At 45.0% G+C, this 19,823-nt stretch overlaps 1 protein-coding gene across 5 annotated transcripts in view; it reads right to left on the bottom strand.

Annotated features, from left to right (window-relative positions):
* Positions 1-556: 556 nt before the first annotated feature.
* Positions 557-19,823, bottom strand: part of RGL1 (ral guanine nucleotide dissociation stimulator like 1) — a 277,599-nt gene continuing 258,332 nt past the window's right edge. For all 5 annotated transcript variants that reach the window (XM_027565549.1, XM_027565551.1, XM_027565553.1 and 2 more), the window contains 4 exons: positions 15,075-15,261; positions 11,049-11,303; positions 5,888-6,002; positions 557-3,011 (listed from right to left, as the gene is read on the bottom strand). In XM_027565549.1, coding sequence (XP_027421350.1) covers positions 2,824-3,011; positions 5,888-6,002; positions 11,049-11,303; positions 15,075-15,261 — 745 coding nt within the window. In that variant the 3' untranslated portion in view covers positions 557-2,823. The remainder of the gene's footprint in view (positions 3,012-5,887; positions 6,003-11,048; positions 11,304-15,074; positions 15,262-19,823) is intronic.

The raw sequence follows: 19,823 nt of genomic DNA, 5'->3' as shown, positions 1-19,823 counted from the left end.
CCTATATCCCACAGGGCCCCAGAAAACTCGATAATCTGGATCTATTCAGGAATCCCTTTCTTGGGGAATGATATGATGGAATGCCGATGAGCATTTATTGAATGAAGCTTGCCTAGGTCTGACTGAATTTTGGGAAGACCTTCCTTCTTCCCTCCACAGAGGCCCTCCCGGCTTCTGGAGCACCAAGGATGGTTTCAAGAACTGTGCCGACGGTAGCAACTGAAGACTCAGGAAAGGCTGCTGGAAAGAAGGCAAAGTCCTACCTTGGACCCTAAGTTTGATTTTATACAGGGTCCCCAGCCAAACTACCCTTAAGGATGCCCTCCAGCAAGCCGTCACATCTGACAGCGATTTCCTAAGATGTCATTCTTGCCTCTGAATGCAAATGATGCTTGACAATGGCGAGGACCCCTCCTAACTGGGCCACTGGCTTTCCCTCTGCTCCCTCGAGCTGGACCAGAGTGGGTTCCCAAAATGCTTACTGACACATCTGAAACCCAGATCCACCAGGTTAACACTCCAGATACAATCCCTTTGAGTCCAGCAGCACATGCCAACCAAGTCCCAAATCAGTTTATTAACCAAAAGGTAAACAGATGATGGAGAGGCAGAAAGACAAGCATGTCAGCAGCTAAAAGCATTACCCGGCAGTCCACCAGGAAACAGATTTAAGACATTTAAAGTGGCATTAAATAAATGAAGCTATGTTTTATCTACTTGTAACTTCCATTGTCTTTTATAAAAGGAATATATATATATATTACATTGCAGTATATAAATCTAGACTCTACATATACAGTATAAATACACAAGGCGAGCACATGGGCATAACTTGTAAGTCTTGGTCGCTGCACTCTAAACCAGGCTGACCATCCTACATTTTTTTTTTTTTTTTGACCTTCAAGCCAAGAAATTCAGGCTGAGGATACATTTCCCTCAGTCTCCATGATGTCTAGCACCCTGGCCATCCCTCCTCCAAGCACAGAAGCACAAATCAGACATGCCTTGCAAATAGGAAAAAAAAAAAAAGCTTTTCAACTAGTTGAAACCAGTCAGTCTTTACAATGTACAGTCTGACCTAGGAAGACCTACAGGAAATCTGAGGCCTCCCTGGCTCATTCTCATTCTTTGGTCCAAGGGCACAAATCTCTAGATTTTCCCTGGTGTTTCTTGAAGAGTTCATATGACTATTTACAGAACATGAGTCACACATAACCTTTGGGAGCTGTCTTTCTTTACAGGACAGGGGGGTGGGGAGTGGGGGGGGGTTGGGGAGTGTTGGGGGGGTGGTGAAGAAAAGAAAGAAAAAGCTCTACATTACAATCTGCACTTCTTATTTGGGTCTGTTCTTTATTTTTGGAATAAAAACTGGTATTTTGAGAATTTTTTTTTCTTAAAAAGGACAACATTCTGAAAGTGCTTCTTATACATGTCAACATCCCACATATTATGGCTTTATAGCTCAAACCCCAGCACAGCTCAGATTTGGAAGGGAGAGGACGATGGAGATACTGGAGACAAAAGTGTCACAAACACTGACACTGGGATACAGTGTGGGAACCTGAAAGGGCAAGTTACTGACTCCATCTGGAAGAATGTGTGTACCTCGCTAGAAATGGTCTGGATAGTACGCAAAGCCCCATCTCTGTCCCCATGACTAGGCACAGGAAGGCTGTAGAAGTTAGTAAAAACAGGACACTACTCTCAGCTGGGAACATCTGCAGGGGGCTATTCACAGAACGACGGCTGTTGAGAAATCTTTCACAGGTCTCAAAATGATCAGACATAGTCAACCGCAGTAGGAATTTCTACACCTGAGGAACAAATTGCACGTTAATACATAGAGGTACTACGATCCAGATGGCAGAACACTGCAGACGCATAGTTTCACATGCAGAAGGCAATCAGAAAGAAACAGTGAAGCAGTGGCATTCTGAGACAGATCAGAGTCCAAGTGAGTCAGCATCATTCTGAGCTTTCTTTTCTGGCTGATACGTTACCAAAGAACATGGCTACGTGTGCAAGAAATGCTTGTGATATGTTCTTTAGGGGGTGGGAGACACACGATGCCGTTACCAGAAATCAAAATGGGCTTGCACTGCCTCCAGAGGCGTCATGACGGCTGGGTCAGTGGCTCAGAGGGGCCTCCGAAGCTGCTCCTCGCCCTCCCTGGGGTAGCCGATGCATTGGCCAATGCAAGCAGAGGTCAAAGCCACTGGCTCATCCAAACCCTGTCTGACGTGGCCTTTCATTCAGCCTGTGGCAGTTCCCACCTCTGCAGTGGTTCTTTTCTGGTGGCACTTGATTGAGAAAGTAATCCTCTCCCTTTATAAAAACAGTTTGGACTTCTTATAATACTGGCACAAAGGACAGTCTGTAATCCTCGGGTTGATTCCATTTACTTGGGAGGTGTGAGACGAGGTGCTCAGTTCCTTGTTTCCCTGTAAAAAGTGACCTCGACTTCCCAGGCCATTGTGCAAATTTGTTTTCCCGTAGTCCAGAATATCCCATAAGTCCCTCATATTTATATATATACACACACATACCACATATGTGTACATACATATAGATTTATAAATGCAGATAATTTTGCATTTCAATCTCAGGTCAAAGAGAATCAGTGAATCCGTCATCCTTTCTGTGTCAAGCTCATCTCCGATTTCCCCACGATGCCCATCGTAGTGCCCTGCACACCAGAGTTGCTCAACAAACCTCAGTCCACTTCACCAATGACCCTCTAACACTGAGTGGTAGCTGTGATCACGATGGCCTATTCTCAGCCCCATCCTGCCCTTGGCAAGTGAGGAGCCTGGGTCTCTGCCTTCAGAGGGTGATTTTGCTGTGTCTGTTGCTCCAGCAGCCCCGTTTAGCTGTCCTGGGCAACGTCAGGCTGGTCCGGCTACGCAGTTTTACTTGCTCTTCCACAGAGTTCTTTTTGCGTAAGATGAAGTCAAAGTTCACTTGGCTGTTCATGGCATAGAAGACATTTGCCGAGTCTGGGATCACAAGTTCTAAAAAAAAAAAATGAGAGAGATGAGGGAAGAGAAGGTGGTCAGCTTGTGCAGGTCAGCCCAGTGCTGACCATGGCAGATGGAAATTTTGCCCAGATTCATGGCTGGAATTATAGCCATTTGTTCCTAGAATGTGAGCAGAGCTGGATAATGACCATCACTCAGTCACACCAAATTGGTTTCAACCATTTCCCAATCCCAATTTAAAACATTTAAGTGTGAATTCAATCTTGGAAATTCAAGCTGTGAACAAAATGCTCAAATGTGGGATGTTTTAGCTGGAGGGACGTAGAATAGGAAACGGAAGCCTGGAGGAGTTAAGAGACATTCCTGTGTGCACAGCTAGTCAATGGCAGGACTAGCAGCAGAGCCCGGGGTTTCCAGCCTTCCGTGGTTCATTTTCTACCCAATATGAAATTTTTCTCAGAGACTAAGTGAATCCGATGACATGGAGAAAAAGGCAGAAAATCTACAGCACTTTCCAGAAATCTTTACTTGGGTCTTCAGAACATTTTTAAATTAATCCCAAACCAAGTCAGTATTTTATACCATTTGACAGCTTGCTTCATTAAGGGCTTGCATTTTAATGTTAAAGGGAAACCAGACAAGATAGGCTATATCTGTTAAAACTTAAACAACTGTCTATTTCAATGAGTCCCAACTAGATAACTGTAATTTCTGAACAAGGACTGTTTCAAGTATAATATGAAGTTATCGAGCAAAGTGATTTAAATTCATCTTTACTTTAAAAAGGAGGTATACACTCTTTAGCACTCAGGGGTAAGGGATATCTTTAAAAATCAAGAGGGAATTAAAGAGGTAAAGTGTGCAAAACCAGCTTTGTAGCAGTGGAGTAAGGGAGGCAGCCAGGCGAGGTCTGTGATTGCAGAACTGGAGTAAGTCAAACTAACGTTAACGTCAAACACGGAGATTCCACCGCTAAGACGGATGCGATCAGGTTCCAAGGGACTCTGCTACATTTTGCACAAGTGTTCCATAAAGGATAATTCCCTGAAAGTGTCCCCAGTCTCTTGCCCACATATTCCTGAGGTCAGTAACAACTTACCTCACAGCTATATATATATATATCTGTACTGTATCTCTTTCGGGTACATTATTTCCTGTCACCATCTCCCCATGATGCATGAGGGGCCAGTAGGGTACTGTCTCCATTTAACTAATTACAGACCAAGGCCCAGAGAGGTCAGGCCGCCCACCCGCCACCACCCAGTGCTGAATGCAGCCAGGCCCCAGCTGTGCTTCGGGACTCCTGGATCTTCAGACCCACCAGGTCTCACCTTGCATTGGCTTGGGGGCGATGTGGGTGGTAAAACCCAAGAGACCACTTTGTAGGCTTAGGTTTTTAACAGTAACTACACTAAAAGATATAACTGAGAAAGGTTTGCCCTACAACCTTGGGCTCAGCTGGATAAATGAGAAAACTTCCAAGAGACAGTGGGAAAACAGTTTTTTCTGAGGCTGTGGCTTTTCATTGCTTGGAAAAGGTTATTATTCGAATTTGGCCCACTCTTGTCTGGGCCCGAGATGACAGCCCTGGGTGATTTTTTGGGTAAATGGGGTACGAGTAGCTGCTCCCTTTGCGAATCCCCACCTTGTGAAGTTTCTTTCTTTTCCTTTACAGGGGGAATGCTTGTTGGGGAACAGTCCCACAACGAGACACCTGCGTTGGTCAGTGTGTTGGGTCAGTCAGCAAACAGGGTTGGCCTCAGTCAACATACTGGCTGTTCCTTCTGCACTTGGAAAGCAGACTTATTCTGGTCGAGTCACTTTCTCGGATGTGCCGTGGCATAGACAAGTCACCTACCAGCTTGCCTCCTCCTCTCAACAAAGAAAGAAAGAAAGTGAAGTCGCTCAGTCGTGTCCGACTCTTTGCGACCCCATGGACTGTAGCCTACCAGGCTCCTCTGTCCATGGGATTTTCCAGGCAAGAGTACTGGAGTGGGTTGCCGTTTCCTTCTCCAGGGGATCTTCCTGACCCAGGGATCGAACCCAGGGCTCTCACACTGTAGGCAGACACTTTACCGTCTGAGCCACCAGGGAAGCCCTCTCAACAAAGACAACCCCAATGCAAATTAACAAACTGATACATTCAGGGGGATTATCTGCCCAGAGTTTCCATGAAGGAGATTTCTTTAATTAATGGATTCTTCGGCAAACTGCTGCATTTCATATTCACGGGTTCTTTGCTTCAATAAGCGTTAGGTCAAGAACCTTCTACACTCCTGGCATCAGAAGCTTTTGCTACTTGAAGATCAAGTGAGTAAAGAGCAACTGAAGGCTGAATTCTCATAAATGGTTAACTGAAACAATGAGAAGTCATTGCAGCAACTGCTACATTTCAGGTTCACATACAACCTGGACACGCATTATTGGGTAACGGAGGTAGATGGCCACTGGCAAAGACCAGACAGGCTCCACCTACCCCCACCCCACACAGGGAGGGAAGTCTTCCTACAAGAATGCTTGACAAGAAATTTACAGAGAATGGGCGGGAGGCATGCTTAGCAAAACTGCAGAAAAAACAAGGTTTGTTTGGGGGCTGGCCTGAGAGAATTAACAAGTGAGGTGACGGCATGGTTCCCCACACAACTCCACTCTTGGGCAATTCAAAACCCCCACTTGGAAAAGAGAGGATATAGGTATACATATAGCTGATCACTTTGCTGTAGAGCAGAAACTAGCACAACATTGTAAAGCAACTCTACTCCAATGACAATTAACAAAAAATTAATTATATAAGTAAGTAAATAAAAATACCCACCCCCCCCAACTTGGTTCCATTTAAAACAGGCACTGTACCCACGTAGAGTCGTCTCACACGGGGGCGACCTGGTTTGAAGAGGACACGTGCCTACCTTTGTCCTCCGAGATGACCTGCACTAGCTCGTACTCCTCGGCCGGGTCCGAGTCCAGATTGTGCTTCAACATCGCCCTCTGGATCACGGCAGGAGTTTTATCCTGGCTCGTCAACTGGAAAGCCAAATGAAAGGGTGTGTAAAGCATTTAACTCTGTGTTTCCTGGAAGAGTTTTCCTGACCTGCTTCTTCTTGCTGTCTTGTGCCTTCCCAGGAGAAACGGCCCAGCGAAATGAGCAAGGCCCACGAGCCAGCCCTCCTGGATTCCAGTCCCAGCTCTACCCTCAGAAGACAGGTCATCAACTCTTTCCATCAGCTCCTCTCGCAGAGCCACAGTGTCTTCCCCCACTCAAACAGGAGAGACAGCCCGGGGTGCCTTGCCACTTCCAGTGGAGGTTCCAATGGAAGAATGTGTATGAGGGGATTGTGGGGAATGCACAGCGTTTTCAGTCCTGTGCCAAGCTTACCCTCACCTGTGGAGCACCGGGGACAACCTGTGGGTTAGAAATGGCCACGGTTCCACACACTGACCGTTGCAAAAAGCACAAGTGACCCCACAACCCGGGGAGCCCACCTCTAGATATTTACCGGCGGAATGAGTGTATCCTCAAAAGGCCTTCTGTACAAACTGTCACAGCAGATTTGGTCATGACAGCCCCAAACTGAAAACATCTTGCATCTCCATCGACAGGAGAACAGGGGAGGATAAAGATAGTGCTGTGTGTTCATGACAGAGCATGACGTAAGCGCTAAAGGGAACTGAAACACGCAACGTGATGAATCCCACAAAGCACACGCTACAACGTGATGAATCCCACACCCATCACGGACAGCCGGAGGAAGGAGACACGGAAGACAACATGCCACGGGAGGCTGTTCGCACCAAACAGGCCAAGCTAACCTGTGGGGTCAGAAGGCTAACTTTAGCTAAACTCATATTCAGCTAAGCTTAAAGTAGGATTGGAGGGGCATAAGGGAATTTGGGAATGAAGAAGGGATGAGTGGATGAAAAATGTTAGAGAGAAATAGCTTGCAGTGGTGGTTACATATATATATATAACCATATATATATATAACCATATATATACATTATATAGTGGTTACACAGATAAACACATATATATGACAGCTACATATATATAGGTATATGGTGGTTACATACATATATATATAAACATATATATACACACACATATGGTAGTTAAATAAATATATATATATTATACTTATAAAAATCCAAAGACTAGAACACTTCAGATCTATGTAATTGTATGTAAACTTTGCTTCAATTAAAAATTAGCTTCTGAGTGTTTACAAACAATAAATCTAACATTTTTCCAAAGTACAAGTAAAAGCTCCTTTCAGCCCAAGTCTCCCCTTCATCTCTGCCCATCAGTCAGCTGTTTCCAGGGTGCTCAGAGAAACAGGAGAAGGGAGAGCTGACTTTCGTATTATTCCTTGGCTGATTTCTTTACATTTGAAAGAAAGCAAGAGAAAACACAGATTTTTCTTACTTAGAAATAAAAGCTGCTCTCCCCAGGAGGCACGAGGAGAGAGAGCCAAAAAGAGAAGAAGTCTGATTTCCTCCAAGAAACTGTCATTGTGAGGCCGAGGATGTTGGGCCCATGGGCCCCTCTCTGGTCTGGAGAAGCAGCTGTATTTGTGATACAATAAATAACGGGCATTACAATGGGGTCCCTGTAAGTGACAAAGACCCTGCTCAAGTGTGTATCACCAAAACATCTGGCACATCCTTATTAAAGAATCTGCCTGCAATGCAGGAGCCCTTGGTTCAATCCCTGGGCCTGGAGGAAGCCCTGGAGAAGGGAATGGCGACCTGCTCCAGTATTCTTGCCTAGAGAATTCCATGGACAGAGGAGCCTGGTGGGCTACAGTCCATGGGGTCTCAAAGCATCAGACATGACTGAGCAACTAACACTTTTATTTTTCACTTTCATGGTTAATGTTAGGTTCAGCTGTCAACTTTGAACCTACTTAAAGAGAAAGCCAGGCTACCCTTTATTTTCTTTATCTTAAACCTCCTCAGGTGTGTCCATAGGGATGGGATGGCCAAAGGCTTTCCTTGAGGGTTTGTTACTTTGTATCATAAAAGCTACAGGAGAACAGATCATCACAGATAGCACTGAGTTCAGCCCTATGCTGATATACTAAACCAGCAGTGTCCCGTAGATACATACTATACGAGCCTCATTTGTAATTTTAAATATCTAGTGGCTACATTTGAATTTTTTTCAAAAGGGGAATTAATTTTAATATTTTATTTAACCCAACATACCCAAAATATTATATCAGCATATAATCAATACGAAATTGTTAATAAGATATTTTACATCCTCATTCCTTTTTTTTGTACCAAGTCTTCAAAATCTGGGTGCATTTCACACTCATAGCATATCTCAATTTGGCCTCTGCCCATTTCAAACCCTCACCTGCCAAACATGGCTGGTGGTTACAGTACTGAATGGTGCCTGGATGTCTCCTTCGCACACCTTATATAGGAACTCAAAACATTCCCTGTGCCCTTCCCTGAGGTTAGTTTTCTAATGCCCCAAGCCAGGCCTGTTTTTGAAAGATCAGATCCCTTGCAGGATGCAGGATGCAGTATATCTGATTTCTCTGGCTCAACAGGGTGTTTGAGAGACTCATCCACGTTGACTGTGTCCAGGTGTTCAGTTCTCAGCTCCTTTCAGTGCCGAGACACTGTGGTTACACAGCTGGCACTTAGTTCCCTGGATGGCATGTGAGAGAAGCCATGTGAATAAACTACCCTGAAAATACAACAGTAACGCCGATGACCTTGGCTGCCTGGCGGCTCCCCTTCCGCCCCCACACTCCTTTATCAGCCCCTCTGTCACCACCATGCGAGTTCCGTCTCAGCCTTCCCTCCTCCCCTGCAAGACCACGTCCACCCCGTGGGGCTGGACGACCCCTAGTGTTCGACCCAGCACCGGCCTTGCACCAACCTGTGTTTCTGACCATGTACCAGGAAGGCCGCGCCATCTGGATGTCCTGCAGTGACCTCCAGTGTAAGTGCTCCCAGACCTCCTCCTCCAGCAGTTATATGGCACTTGACGGGACCACCACCATCCAGCTACCTTAATCCTTCCTCTCCCACTCCCCCACAAAAGGAACCAAAAAGTTGATAACTTAATGGATAGATCCTAAAATTCTAACTTACAAAAACTTTCAAAAATCTGTATCATCTCCAGCCACATGACCATCGTTCAAACCCTTATCACCTTCTACGTGGAATATGATAGCAGCTTCTAATTTGCTCCCTCATCTCTAATCTGCCCGCCTGTGTTCCAGCACGAGGTCTCCACAATGCCAGTTACTTCTCTAAAGAGCAAATCTGACTGCTACATAAAAGCCTTTGATAAGACTCGACTGCCTGCAGGATTAACGCAAATGCCTTCGTGGGGCCCGGAGGCCCTGGGAAAATCTGATCGCACCTCTATTAGAATATTCAATATGTTTTGAAAAATGCTTTACAATCTCCTTTTTGATTATAAATTCCTCAAAGACAGCAATGTATCATTCGTCTCCCTACTCCCAAAGCCTGGTCCCGTGACAGGTACTCAACTAATGGTCATGAAACATTTTGTTGATTCAGTGAATGCTTTAGTAAGGTTTTTCTTTACATGTTCACAGACAGTGCCTCCAGACCATTTACGTCATATTCAGAGCTGAGCTTGTAAGTAGTCAGTGAGTCCTCAAAGAAGGCAAGTGATGAAGCTGGGGAGAGACACAGGAGTCGGTGTGATTGATTCTACTACAGGGAGTCGGTGTAATTCTACTACAGGGAATCGGTGTGATCCTACGACAGGGAGTCGGTGTGATTCTACTACAGGGAGTCTGCTTTTCTTTCATTTGAATGATAGTATTGTATCAGTTTCAGGAGTAGAGAGTCTGCTTGTCAATACATGATGCCCTTTAAGATAAGGAGTCTGCTCTCGTAATAAACACACCACACCTTACATACCCAAGGTTAATACCAGGAGAGGCATGGTTTGTGATCCAAAAAGACCGCCATTATTTAAAACACATTTTAGGGACTTTGCTCAAAAACACACACTTTTTACAAGAAGCTCAAAAAGGCCAGTCTCACTTTTTTGTAAGCATAGTTCCTCGTGGACACAAACAATACGTCCAGCTTGATCATCCGCTTATACTGTATGTGACTCCAAGTGACTAGAGGAGAAAACTGCTACCACCAAGGACATTGCTGAGGATGCATGGCAATCCAGTTAGACATGTGGACACGTAAGTCCCTGGGAAGACTTCCAACGAGCTGTGCAGCAGTTGCGTCCTCCCTGGGATACATTTAGGTAGTCACCCCAATTGAGAGTTTTGAAGAAGGTGACAATGACTTGGATGAATAAGGCTTAGCAACTTTTAAGACATAAAAAATTGTATCTTATACACACTGCTGATATGCACATTTTTATATAAATATGTTATTAGTCTATATAAGCCAAGATGTGGAAGCAACCTGGCCACTGACAGAGGAATGGATAAGGAAGATGTGGTACATATATACAATGTATACATTAAAAAGAATGAAACAATGCCATTTGTAGCAACATCGATGGGCCTAGAGAGTGTCATGCTGAGTGAAGCAAGTCAAACAAAGAGAAATATCATATGATATCCCTTATATGCAGAATCTAAAAAGAAATGATACAAATGATCTTATTTACAAAACAGACTCACAGACTTAGAGAAGGAACTTATGGTTACTAGTGGGGGAGGGTGGGGGAAAGGGATAGTTAGGGAGTTTGGGAGGAACATGTACACACCGCTGTATGTCAAATGGATAACCAACAAGGACCTACTGTACAGCACATAGAACTCTGCTCAGTATTCTGTAACAACCTAAATGGGAAAGGAATTTGAAAAAGAATAGATACATGTGTATGTATAACTGAATCGTCGCTTTGCTGTCCACCTGAAACTGTTACAACATTGTTAACTGGCTATATGCTTCGATATAAAATACAAAGTTTAAAGAACATGCTATTAGCCTATATCCAGGGAGACTCTGGCATTGATTCAGTGGCACATGTCCATTTGGCACGAATGCACGTGCGCACGCTGACACGGCAGGTGAGTACCCGGGGCGGTGGTCTGAGAGCCTTACCATGATGCTCTTGTACATGTTGCCATTGTTGTCCTCTATGCTGATGCGGATTATGCAGGTGTCTTCGTTCTGCTGGTTGTAAACGGGCGGCAGCACTGTCGAGGTAATGGATGTCACAGAGACAGAGCGCTTGTGGATTTTCGGGTTGTTGTTGCAGGACGGAGGGGAGGAGAGGGGGTTCATCAAGGATGACATCCCTGAGGAAGTTGTGTCCATGGAGTGGATGGAGGAACAGGAGGAGGAGGACTCGGAGAGCTAGAAGAGTAAACACACCCCAAAAGGAAACCAAACTGTTAGAACCTTGGCCAACAGTGCGCTAAGTTGCAAAGCAGAGGTCAATGTCGAGACTAATAAACTTCAGTTATTTGCTCTACAACAGCCCATAGCACACGTGCGTCTCATCTCTGATGGAAGCACTACCATGGCAGAGGCCTGTCAATGATTCAGAAACCAGGGCAGAATCACTCTGCATCTGGGGAGCGAAGGAGGTCCTCTCATTTCCTGAGAAGCTTTTAACTGCTCTGAAGGAGGTTAACCAGCAGATGGCAGCAGATACCAGAAACTACAGGCAACATAGACTCCCAAAGGAAGCTGGAAGATAACAGAGCAGGAGGAAAGCCCCATCGCCTGCCTGGAGCAAGAAGAATATTTGACCTGCCCACAGAGATCATTTCTACTGTGATTCTGCTTCATCATTGGCTTTCAAAGCAGGAGAGAAATGGCTTGTATTTTTAGACGTTTCTAAGATAAGGACCACAGATTATCCAGCTCTGCATGGAACATTAGCCCTGGAAAGGGCCCTGGAGATCGCCTGGTCCCACTCTCTTTCTGCTGCTGAGGAACCTGAGGCCACAGGTGTTGACAGCACCATTAGGACATGGCTCAAGTTTCCTGGCTCCCACGGCCAGGTTCACGTAGCAAGGGCATAACCGAGGCCCCGTCCACAGTCCATGATAAGGTGGTGAAGGAACACAGTACGCCAGACTCAGGGATGCTCAGCACTGAGGTCTGTGATGAGATTTCGGGTATCTTATCTCAAGAATAAAATTCAGGGCATTATAAATATGAGAGAAATTGATTCAGAGAAACAGAGTGACTTGCCTGAGGGAACACAGCCTACCCTTAACCACATTTGTTTCTAGAACCAACTGTACACATTTTCATGTTGCATATCAAGAATAATTAAGGAATGATATACTAGAGTTAATGTGTTTTTCTGCTTCATGACAGAGTTCTTATATGTGCAACATCAATTACCAAAGAAAGAGGATGTCCCCAACTCATTAGGTGGTGTTCCCCCCCAATAAAAAAAATCACTAATTGAATCATTTAAAATATCAATTCTTATTATAGAAAATTACAAATTATTTCTCAATGAGTTAAGCTAAAGTATACCACATTAATCCAATAAGATAATCTGGAGGTCATTTAAAAAATAGAAAACTTACTAATTTCTTTTACACCAACCTACCCTCCCATGGAAACAAAGTACAGAAATTTAGTTTTCTGATTATCTGGCCTCCAAGTAAAATGAAGTCTACTCTATTTTATTTCCTATGAACTTTTTCCTATTGCATAACGTATATTAAATTCAACTGCATCATTAGTTTAATTAGAGCCAGTCAGCTGATGTGACAACTCTGGTATGCAGAAGTCTAACTGAAGCTCTATCATAATATGGCTTACTTTTTTTCCCTTAGCTTCCCAAGTGAATTACCTTAGTGGCTCAATTCAAGGACTAACTGGTGGTGAATAATTTAACAGCCTGACTTTGCTTGCAGGTGTACCACACAGTAGCGAAGAGGGTCCGTTTTCCAATTACTGGTTCAGTTCTTCCCCCTTCCCTTTCCTCCACGTGAATTTTTTTTCCTTTGTTAGATTTTTCATGATTTTAAAGATATTTATATTCAAGATACAGCCTTGAAGATGCCTGGGTTATATCACCATTAAACAGACCACCTCATGAGCCCAAATTCTTCCTGGGAATCTAAGTAATGTGGAGCAAATGTGAAGCAAATGTTTAGGAATCATAATCAGGGGAACCAAGAAAAAAGGAATGCAAATTACACTTTACAAAAGAGCAACCTCACAGCTAGCCAAAGGGAAAGGCAGGGTGTGGAGGGCTGCCGGACCTCAGGGTAGGGAGGAGCCACGGAGGTCTCCGGGGCCAGCCGAGCCCTGAGCAGAACTGAGGCCTTTCCCGTTAACACCCTGGGGTTCTGCAGCCCAGCAATTACTTGGCATCCAATTCAATTACTCATTTTTAAACCTAGAGAAATCTGTGACTCTGAGAAAGGTTCAGCCAAAGAATTAAAATTCATGACTTGTGCAAGAAATTATAAAGAGCCAGCGTGTAAGGGAGGAGACAAAAAGAACACGGCAAGGGGGGTGCACAGGACACACGCCGGGCTTCTGCACAGTTTCAAAGGGATGACCAGGACCTGTGGGTACGTCCACGGCACCAACAGATGTCCTTCCTGCACAGGGAGAAATCCCACAGCAATGGGGGCAATAGCTGTCACTGCTGCACAACGTCCATCATCCAAGTCCATCGGAAACGGAGCCTACAAAGCCCGAGAACCTGCCACAAGGTGAGTGATGACGCTTCACCCCAGATTTCTGACAGATTCAGTGCTGAATGTCAAATCATGAAGAATGATTCCATCCCTGGTTAGGGAGACATGCCTGAGAGAACAGCCAGTCCGTGGGTGTTCGCAGAGCTTTCCTTCAATATTTGGAGCATTAAAGATGTGTCTCCAGGTTTTAAAACAGGAAGGTGAGAAATCCCACTGGGGCAGCATCTGAGTCATCTCAGGCCTAATAAGCCCTTCCTGGATTGACTACTTCAGTGACAAGGTCATCTGAGGGCTTCCAGTTTGCTGCTGGTGCTTGTACCATAGTGTGAAGCAGCGCACACGCCCCCTTACGGAATGGCAAATCTAACCAAAATGAAGAGACTGCGACCAACACTCCACCTCACTGGCCTCAGCAAAAGCTAAGGGGCCAGTAGACACTTACACAGCAAGTCTAGCCAGGCAAGATCCTCTCCCAAAGGGTGCAAGTTCTAGTCACGTCAAAGCTGACATCTCTCATCCAATCTCCTTGATCAACAGACTGAAGCAGGTGTGTATAGGAGATGCACGTGGACTTTTTGTTTTCTTTTCACTGATTTCTACAGCCACAGACATGAAGACTCTCCCTGAGAACTCCTTTATCACCTCTCATCACTCTCCCTTTTGGGGGCCACGGCAGATTGTATCCTTGTTAACCATTCCTCACCCTCCCCTGCTTCCATGCCCTGTGACTCCACACTTCCTCCCACTGGAAGTGGAGTATAGTTCCCCACCTCATTTATTTATGTGGGATTGGGCCACACAACTTTGCTCTGGAAAATAAATTGGTAGATAGAGCCCGTGCAGAGGCTTGTTAGGCACATGCAATGCCCTGTTGCTCATCCAATTTAGCACACTAAGAGCAGGCCCTGGGTGACTCCAAAAACCACAAGAGGCAGGTAGAGAAGACCTGGACCAAATCATGACCAAGCCCAAGCCAAACCAACCAACCTGCAAACGCAGGACAGAGAACAAATGGCTGTTGCTTGAGGGCACCGAGTCTGGAGTGGCTTTCTCCGCAGCATTACATGGGATACGCGTGGCTGAGACCAGGTATGACACCAAGAAACTGACACGTTCTGGCTCTTGACTTTTCGCTCCTTCGAAGACAATTCTCCATCTCCCAAATAAAGGGTAGCTCACGTTACAAGTCACAGTCCTTCAGCTGCCTCTGGATGTGAGTGTGGAATGATGTTTCAAAGGCTCGATGAAGGAACCAACAGCCTTATCACTTCTGGACACTTTCTATAATAAGGGACGAGTCCCTGGACTGAACTCTGCTTATAACACCTGGTTCAAAATATGACTTGCAAAATCCTCTAGCGAGATCAACCAGAAAACAGACATTCCTCATGTGGCAAACGCTAGATCAGATGGCCGCATCGGGAATTATGGAAAAGGGTTAAGGATGTACCTTTTTTTGAGGCTCGTCGGGTGTGTCCATGGGAGTGATGGAGCCTTCCTCCACCTCTGAGTGGTTGGACTCGCAGGATGACACGCTGACGGAGTCCATGCTCTCACCAGAGCTCCCGCTGGTAGCGGACTTGGGCTGCTCTTTGGTGGGGGCGCTACTGGTGACAATGTCCGACCCCAGAAACAGTCTGCAGAAAGCATAATGCCAGGCGTTCAGGCTCGTAAAAATCTGGAATCCATGATTAAGCAAGTATTTTGTGTTAATAAGTCCTTGATGTCTTCTCAGTTTTGTGTGCCCTGTCATTATTAGGAAAAGATTTTTTACCCAGTTTCTAATAGATTGCAGTAAACATCTTGTCCCAATAGGTTATTTCTAACCTCAAAGGAGACACATTGCCTAGCTGGAGGAAGGACCTTATTAATCTGAGGTCTTCCTGGGTCAATGGTTCTCCATTTTTTGAGAGTTCCTGGACCACTTTGGCAGGATCAAAGTACTGTGGCCATACTCCTATCACTTCCCACCATAAAATGAACTCCAAGAGGCTAAAAAAGAAGGCTGGCCCTGTGCTGGACAAGAAACCAAGCAGGAAGATTTCTTCTCCAACAATCCCGTGAACTACAATAACCTAAACCCCTTCATCATTAAACAACTAGATGAGAAGCATTACAAATTCTTCTCAAAGTTGGGCTTACAAGACAGTAAGGAAAATCCCTGCAGGCTAGAAACAAAAAGGGAACTGAAAACCAGAATATGCAAGCTAACTCTGCAGCTGCTCTGGATGGGGAGTGGGAGGTGCCAACCTTGGCAAACTCAGCACATGGGTTCTGACACATACACAGGGTCCAAAGATGAGGGCTTCTGTTTATGTAAGGTAGAGAGTTAGTACTGACATCCTTTATACAGAGCCAGGATCCTCAATGGGCTATCTATACCCTTAGTAAAAAGATGGGCTAAAAAAAAAAATCTTCCTACCCAGGAAAATTTATCTGTTGGCCTGAGCTTAGGTAGGAGAAAAATCTCTCCCCTAAATCATATGTGATTTTAGCCAGCACCTCATTCAGATTTGCTACTTAGCTAATCTAAGAACTAGGAACTCTCCAGCCAGTGATCCTTCTGAAGAAACTAGCATTAAAAAAAAAAAAAAAAAACACCTTTCTGAAGGAATATATCTTCAACTTAGGTTTCAGAGAATTCCCTGATAAAGATGAACTCACAATATACACACAAGAAAATAACCTATCCAAAGAGAGAAGCATAACAAACAGGAAGTCTAGACGATCTTTTTTTTTTGGTCTCGAGGCATGTGGGATCCTAGCTCCTTGACCAGGGATCAAACCCACACCCCATGCACTGGAAGGTAAAGTCTTAACCATTGGACCACCAGGGAAGTCCCAAAACAGCAAGTCTAGACTCCTGAGAACTTTAGATGATAAAAACCGTCAGAAACAAACTAATAATTCATTCATTCAATCATTTGAGTGTCTACCATGAGTCAAGCTATAAAACAAATACATTGAAAAACATTAAAAACATATGAGAAGAAGCTGAAACAGTGGTTAAGAGCAAGGCACTCTGACAAAAAAGGTAGTGATTTAAATCTAAAAACTCAGTGGAAGGATTAACCAAACACTGAAAAGAAAAACTGCCAACTAGATGACAGGTCTGAAGAAAATCCTCAGAGATCAGCATCAAAATACAAAGACATGAATAACAAAAGCGGTTAAAAGACACAGAGAATGGAAGGAATGCCTGCAATGTCTGTAAGGAGAGTCCCAGAAGAAGACAAATGATGGAATGGAAAAGACACCGTATCTGAAGGGTCTGAAGAGATTCCAGAACTAATGGACCACAGGAATCCTCAGATCCAGGAAGAACACCCTGAATAGGATCAGTAAGACGAAATCCTCACTTAACCTGCACAGTGGTGTGTTAAAGACAAAAGAGGTTCTTAAAAGCAACAGGGCACAGGGCGTAATACACAAAAACAAAAATTAAACACACACCAGACATCTCAAGAGCAACAACAGAGGTCAGAAGATATGGAATAATAGCTTGAAATTCTAAACCGTATGACTCCAAGAGTGAGGGCAAAACAAAGACTTTTTCAGACAATGACTATTTACCATTAATCAACAACAGGAAGGAAGGCATAAGATGCAAGAAGGAATGGCATGTAAAGAAACGAGCAAATGGGTCCAAACCCAAATAAGCACTGACTATGTCAGGAAGGTCTCCTGGAGAAGGGAATGGCTACCCACTCCAGTATTCTTGCCTGGGAAATCCCATGGACAGAGGAGCCTGTTGGGCTACAGTCCATGCGGTCACAAAGAGTTGGACACTACTGAGCGACTAACATATTCTATGGAAAATAACAAGAGTAGAAACAATGAGGATAGGCTTGATTTTTTTATTAAATAATTTAAGGAATTAGAAGCTTAAATTCCAAGACCTAAAAAGCGTATCTTTGCTCTGTCTCAACTCCATCCCACCATCTCTTGACCCATTTTTCATGTCGCTTCCTTTCTTGGACCTCCAAGCACTAGTGGGGCTTTGTGGGGGGAAGAGCGAAACTCCTGGCCAACGCAGACTGTGTCAGTGAAAGGACCAGACACAGGTATACACCTTCAGAAGGGAAGAACAAATGTGTTAATCAAATGATAATCCTTGCTTCCTTGAACTTGTCTCTCTAGCCGTCATTAGATTCACTAGTCTAAGGTCTATCAGAGTTTAATGTCTATGGGCTCAACTTCAAGACAGACTAGGTTCTCTTAAGACTCTTCCATAACATTTGCCACATTCAAAGCACAGGGTCTAATTATACTGGCGGCTCTCTTCCTTCCCTTCCTTCCCCCTCACTCTTTCCTCCTTTTCTTCCTTCCTTCCTTCATCTTCTCCTCTCCTCCACTTCTTACTTCCTATTTCCTATGTCCTTCTCCTCTTCCCCCAGAAGGTATTTCTCCACTAGACAGACAGTTAAAGGATCCCCTGGCTCTAGAGCCAAATCTTGGATTTGAGCCCAGATCCGACAATAATTGGCATACTATTCACCCTGTCTGTGCCTTATTTTCCCAGTTTATAAAACTGGTTATCAGCACTTCCCTGGCAGTCCAGTGGTTAAGACGCCATGCTCCCAATGCAGTGGGTGCAGGTTCCATCCCTGGTTAGGGAACTAAAATTCTACATGCCTCGTGGCACCACCAAAAAGAAACTGGCATAATAGTAGAACCTAGTAGGTTATTTTCGGAGAAGGCAATGGCACCCCACTCCAGTACTCTTGCCTGGAAAATCCCATGGACGGAGGAGCCTGGTAGGCTGCAGTCCATGAGGCCGCTAACAGTTGGGCACGACTGAGCAACTTCACTTTGACTTTTCACTTTCATGCATTGGAGAAGGAAATGGCAACCCACTCCAATGTTCTTGCCTGGGGAATCCCAGGGACAGGGGAGCCTGGTGGGCTGCCGTCTATGGAGTTGCACAGAGTCGGACACGACTGAAGCGACTTAGCAGCAGCAGCAGTAGGTTATTTTATGCATCAGATGAGAAATACATACACTGTTCTCATAACAGTGTTGGCACATGACTCAATCTGTTCATTCAATAAATATGTATTGTTCACCTACTATGTATGGGACACCAATTTCCGAGGTTAACAATGAACCAAAAACAGATATAAACTTCTGCCGTCAGAGTTTGCCTTCCATTTAATAAACAGATACATCCAAATACGGCATGTCAACTGGAGGTAAATGCAGTGGAGAAATTCAAAGTGGGTGAGGGTGAGAGAAGGTGCCAAGGGCAGGTAACATGGACAGGTTACAGTTTTATATAAAGTGGTTAGGGAAGGCTCATTTCAACAAAGATGTGGAGTAAGTGAGGGACTGAGCCATTTGGCTATCTGGGGAACAGTGTTCTAAGCAGAAGAAACAGCAAATGAAAATGAGTGTGCTTAGTGAGCTCAGGGCAGCATGGGGGCAGGGGGGCTGCAGTGCACAGAGAGGGGGAAGGTGAGGACAGGCAGGGGCAAGACACGTGGACAGGGTTGGGATGACACTTTAGGTCCTGAAGGGGCTTGAGAGCCACTGTGAAGACTTTGGATTGTGATGAGAGGGAGACAGGTGTTGTTAAGTTAGCTACACCTGGCCCTGAGCTGGACAAACAGCCATGAACACAACGGATAAGGTTCCTGCTCTCAGTGGCTTACATTCCACTGGAGGAGACAACGGGCATGGCTGGGAGTGATCAGGGCAGATGGCAACATTAGACAAGATGCTCTCTAAGGAGGTAATGCTTGTGCCAACATCTGAAGGAGCGAGTCTGGAGAGAACGTGTGTCAGGTCACGGGGACATCTAGTGCAAATACCTGGTGCGTCTAGTGTGCACGGAGCCTGGGGAGGTTAAATGAGGGCTGGGGGATGAGCGGGGCTGGATCGTGGTGAACAAGGGGGATTCCAGACAGAGAAAGGTGGCAAGAAGACTGGGGAAGATCACGCTGGGCCTAGTGAAACAGGATAAGGAATTCGGGTGCTACCTTAAAACAAGACCAGTAGACATTTTACAGCAAGGAAGTGATACAATCCGGGATACATTTGAACACACTGCCAGACTCCTGGGTGGAAAATAGAACTGTTGGAGCAAGGGTGGGGCCAGAAGTCAGTAAGGATCTTGCAGGAGTGTGGTCCAGGCAGGGGATGATGGTGGTCCAGGTCAGAGAGAACAGTGGGGAAGAATGGATCTAGGAAATGTACTGAA

Source organism: Bos indicus x Bos taurus, chromosome 16 (genome assembly GCF_003369695.1).
Source record: "Bos indicus x Bos taurus breed Angus x Brahman F1 hybrid chromosome 16, Bos_hybrid_MaternalHap_v2.0, whole genome shotgun sequence".
Lineage (NCBI taxonomy): Eukaryota > Metazoa > Chordata > Mammalia > Artiodactyla > Bovidae > Bos > Bos indicus x Bos taurus.
This window is presented reverse-complemented; position numbering and strand designations above follow the sequence as displayed.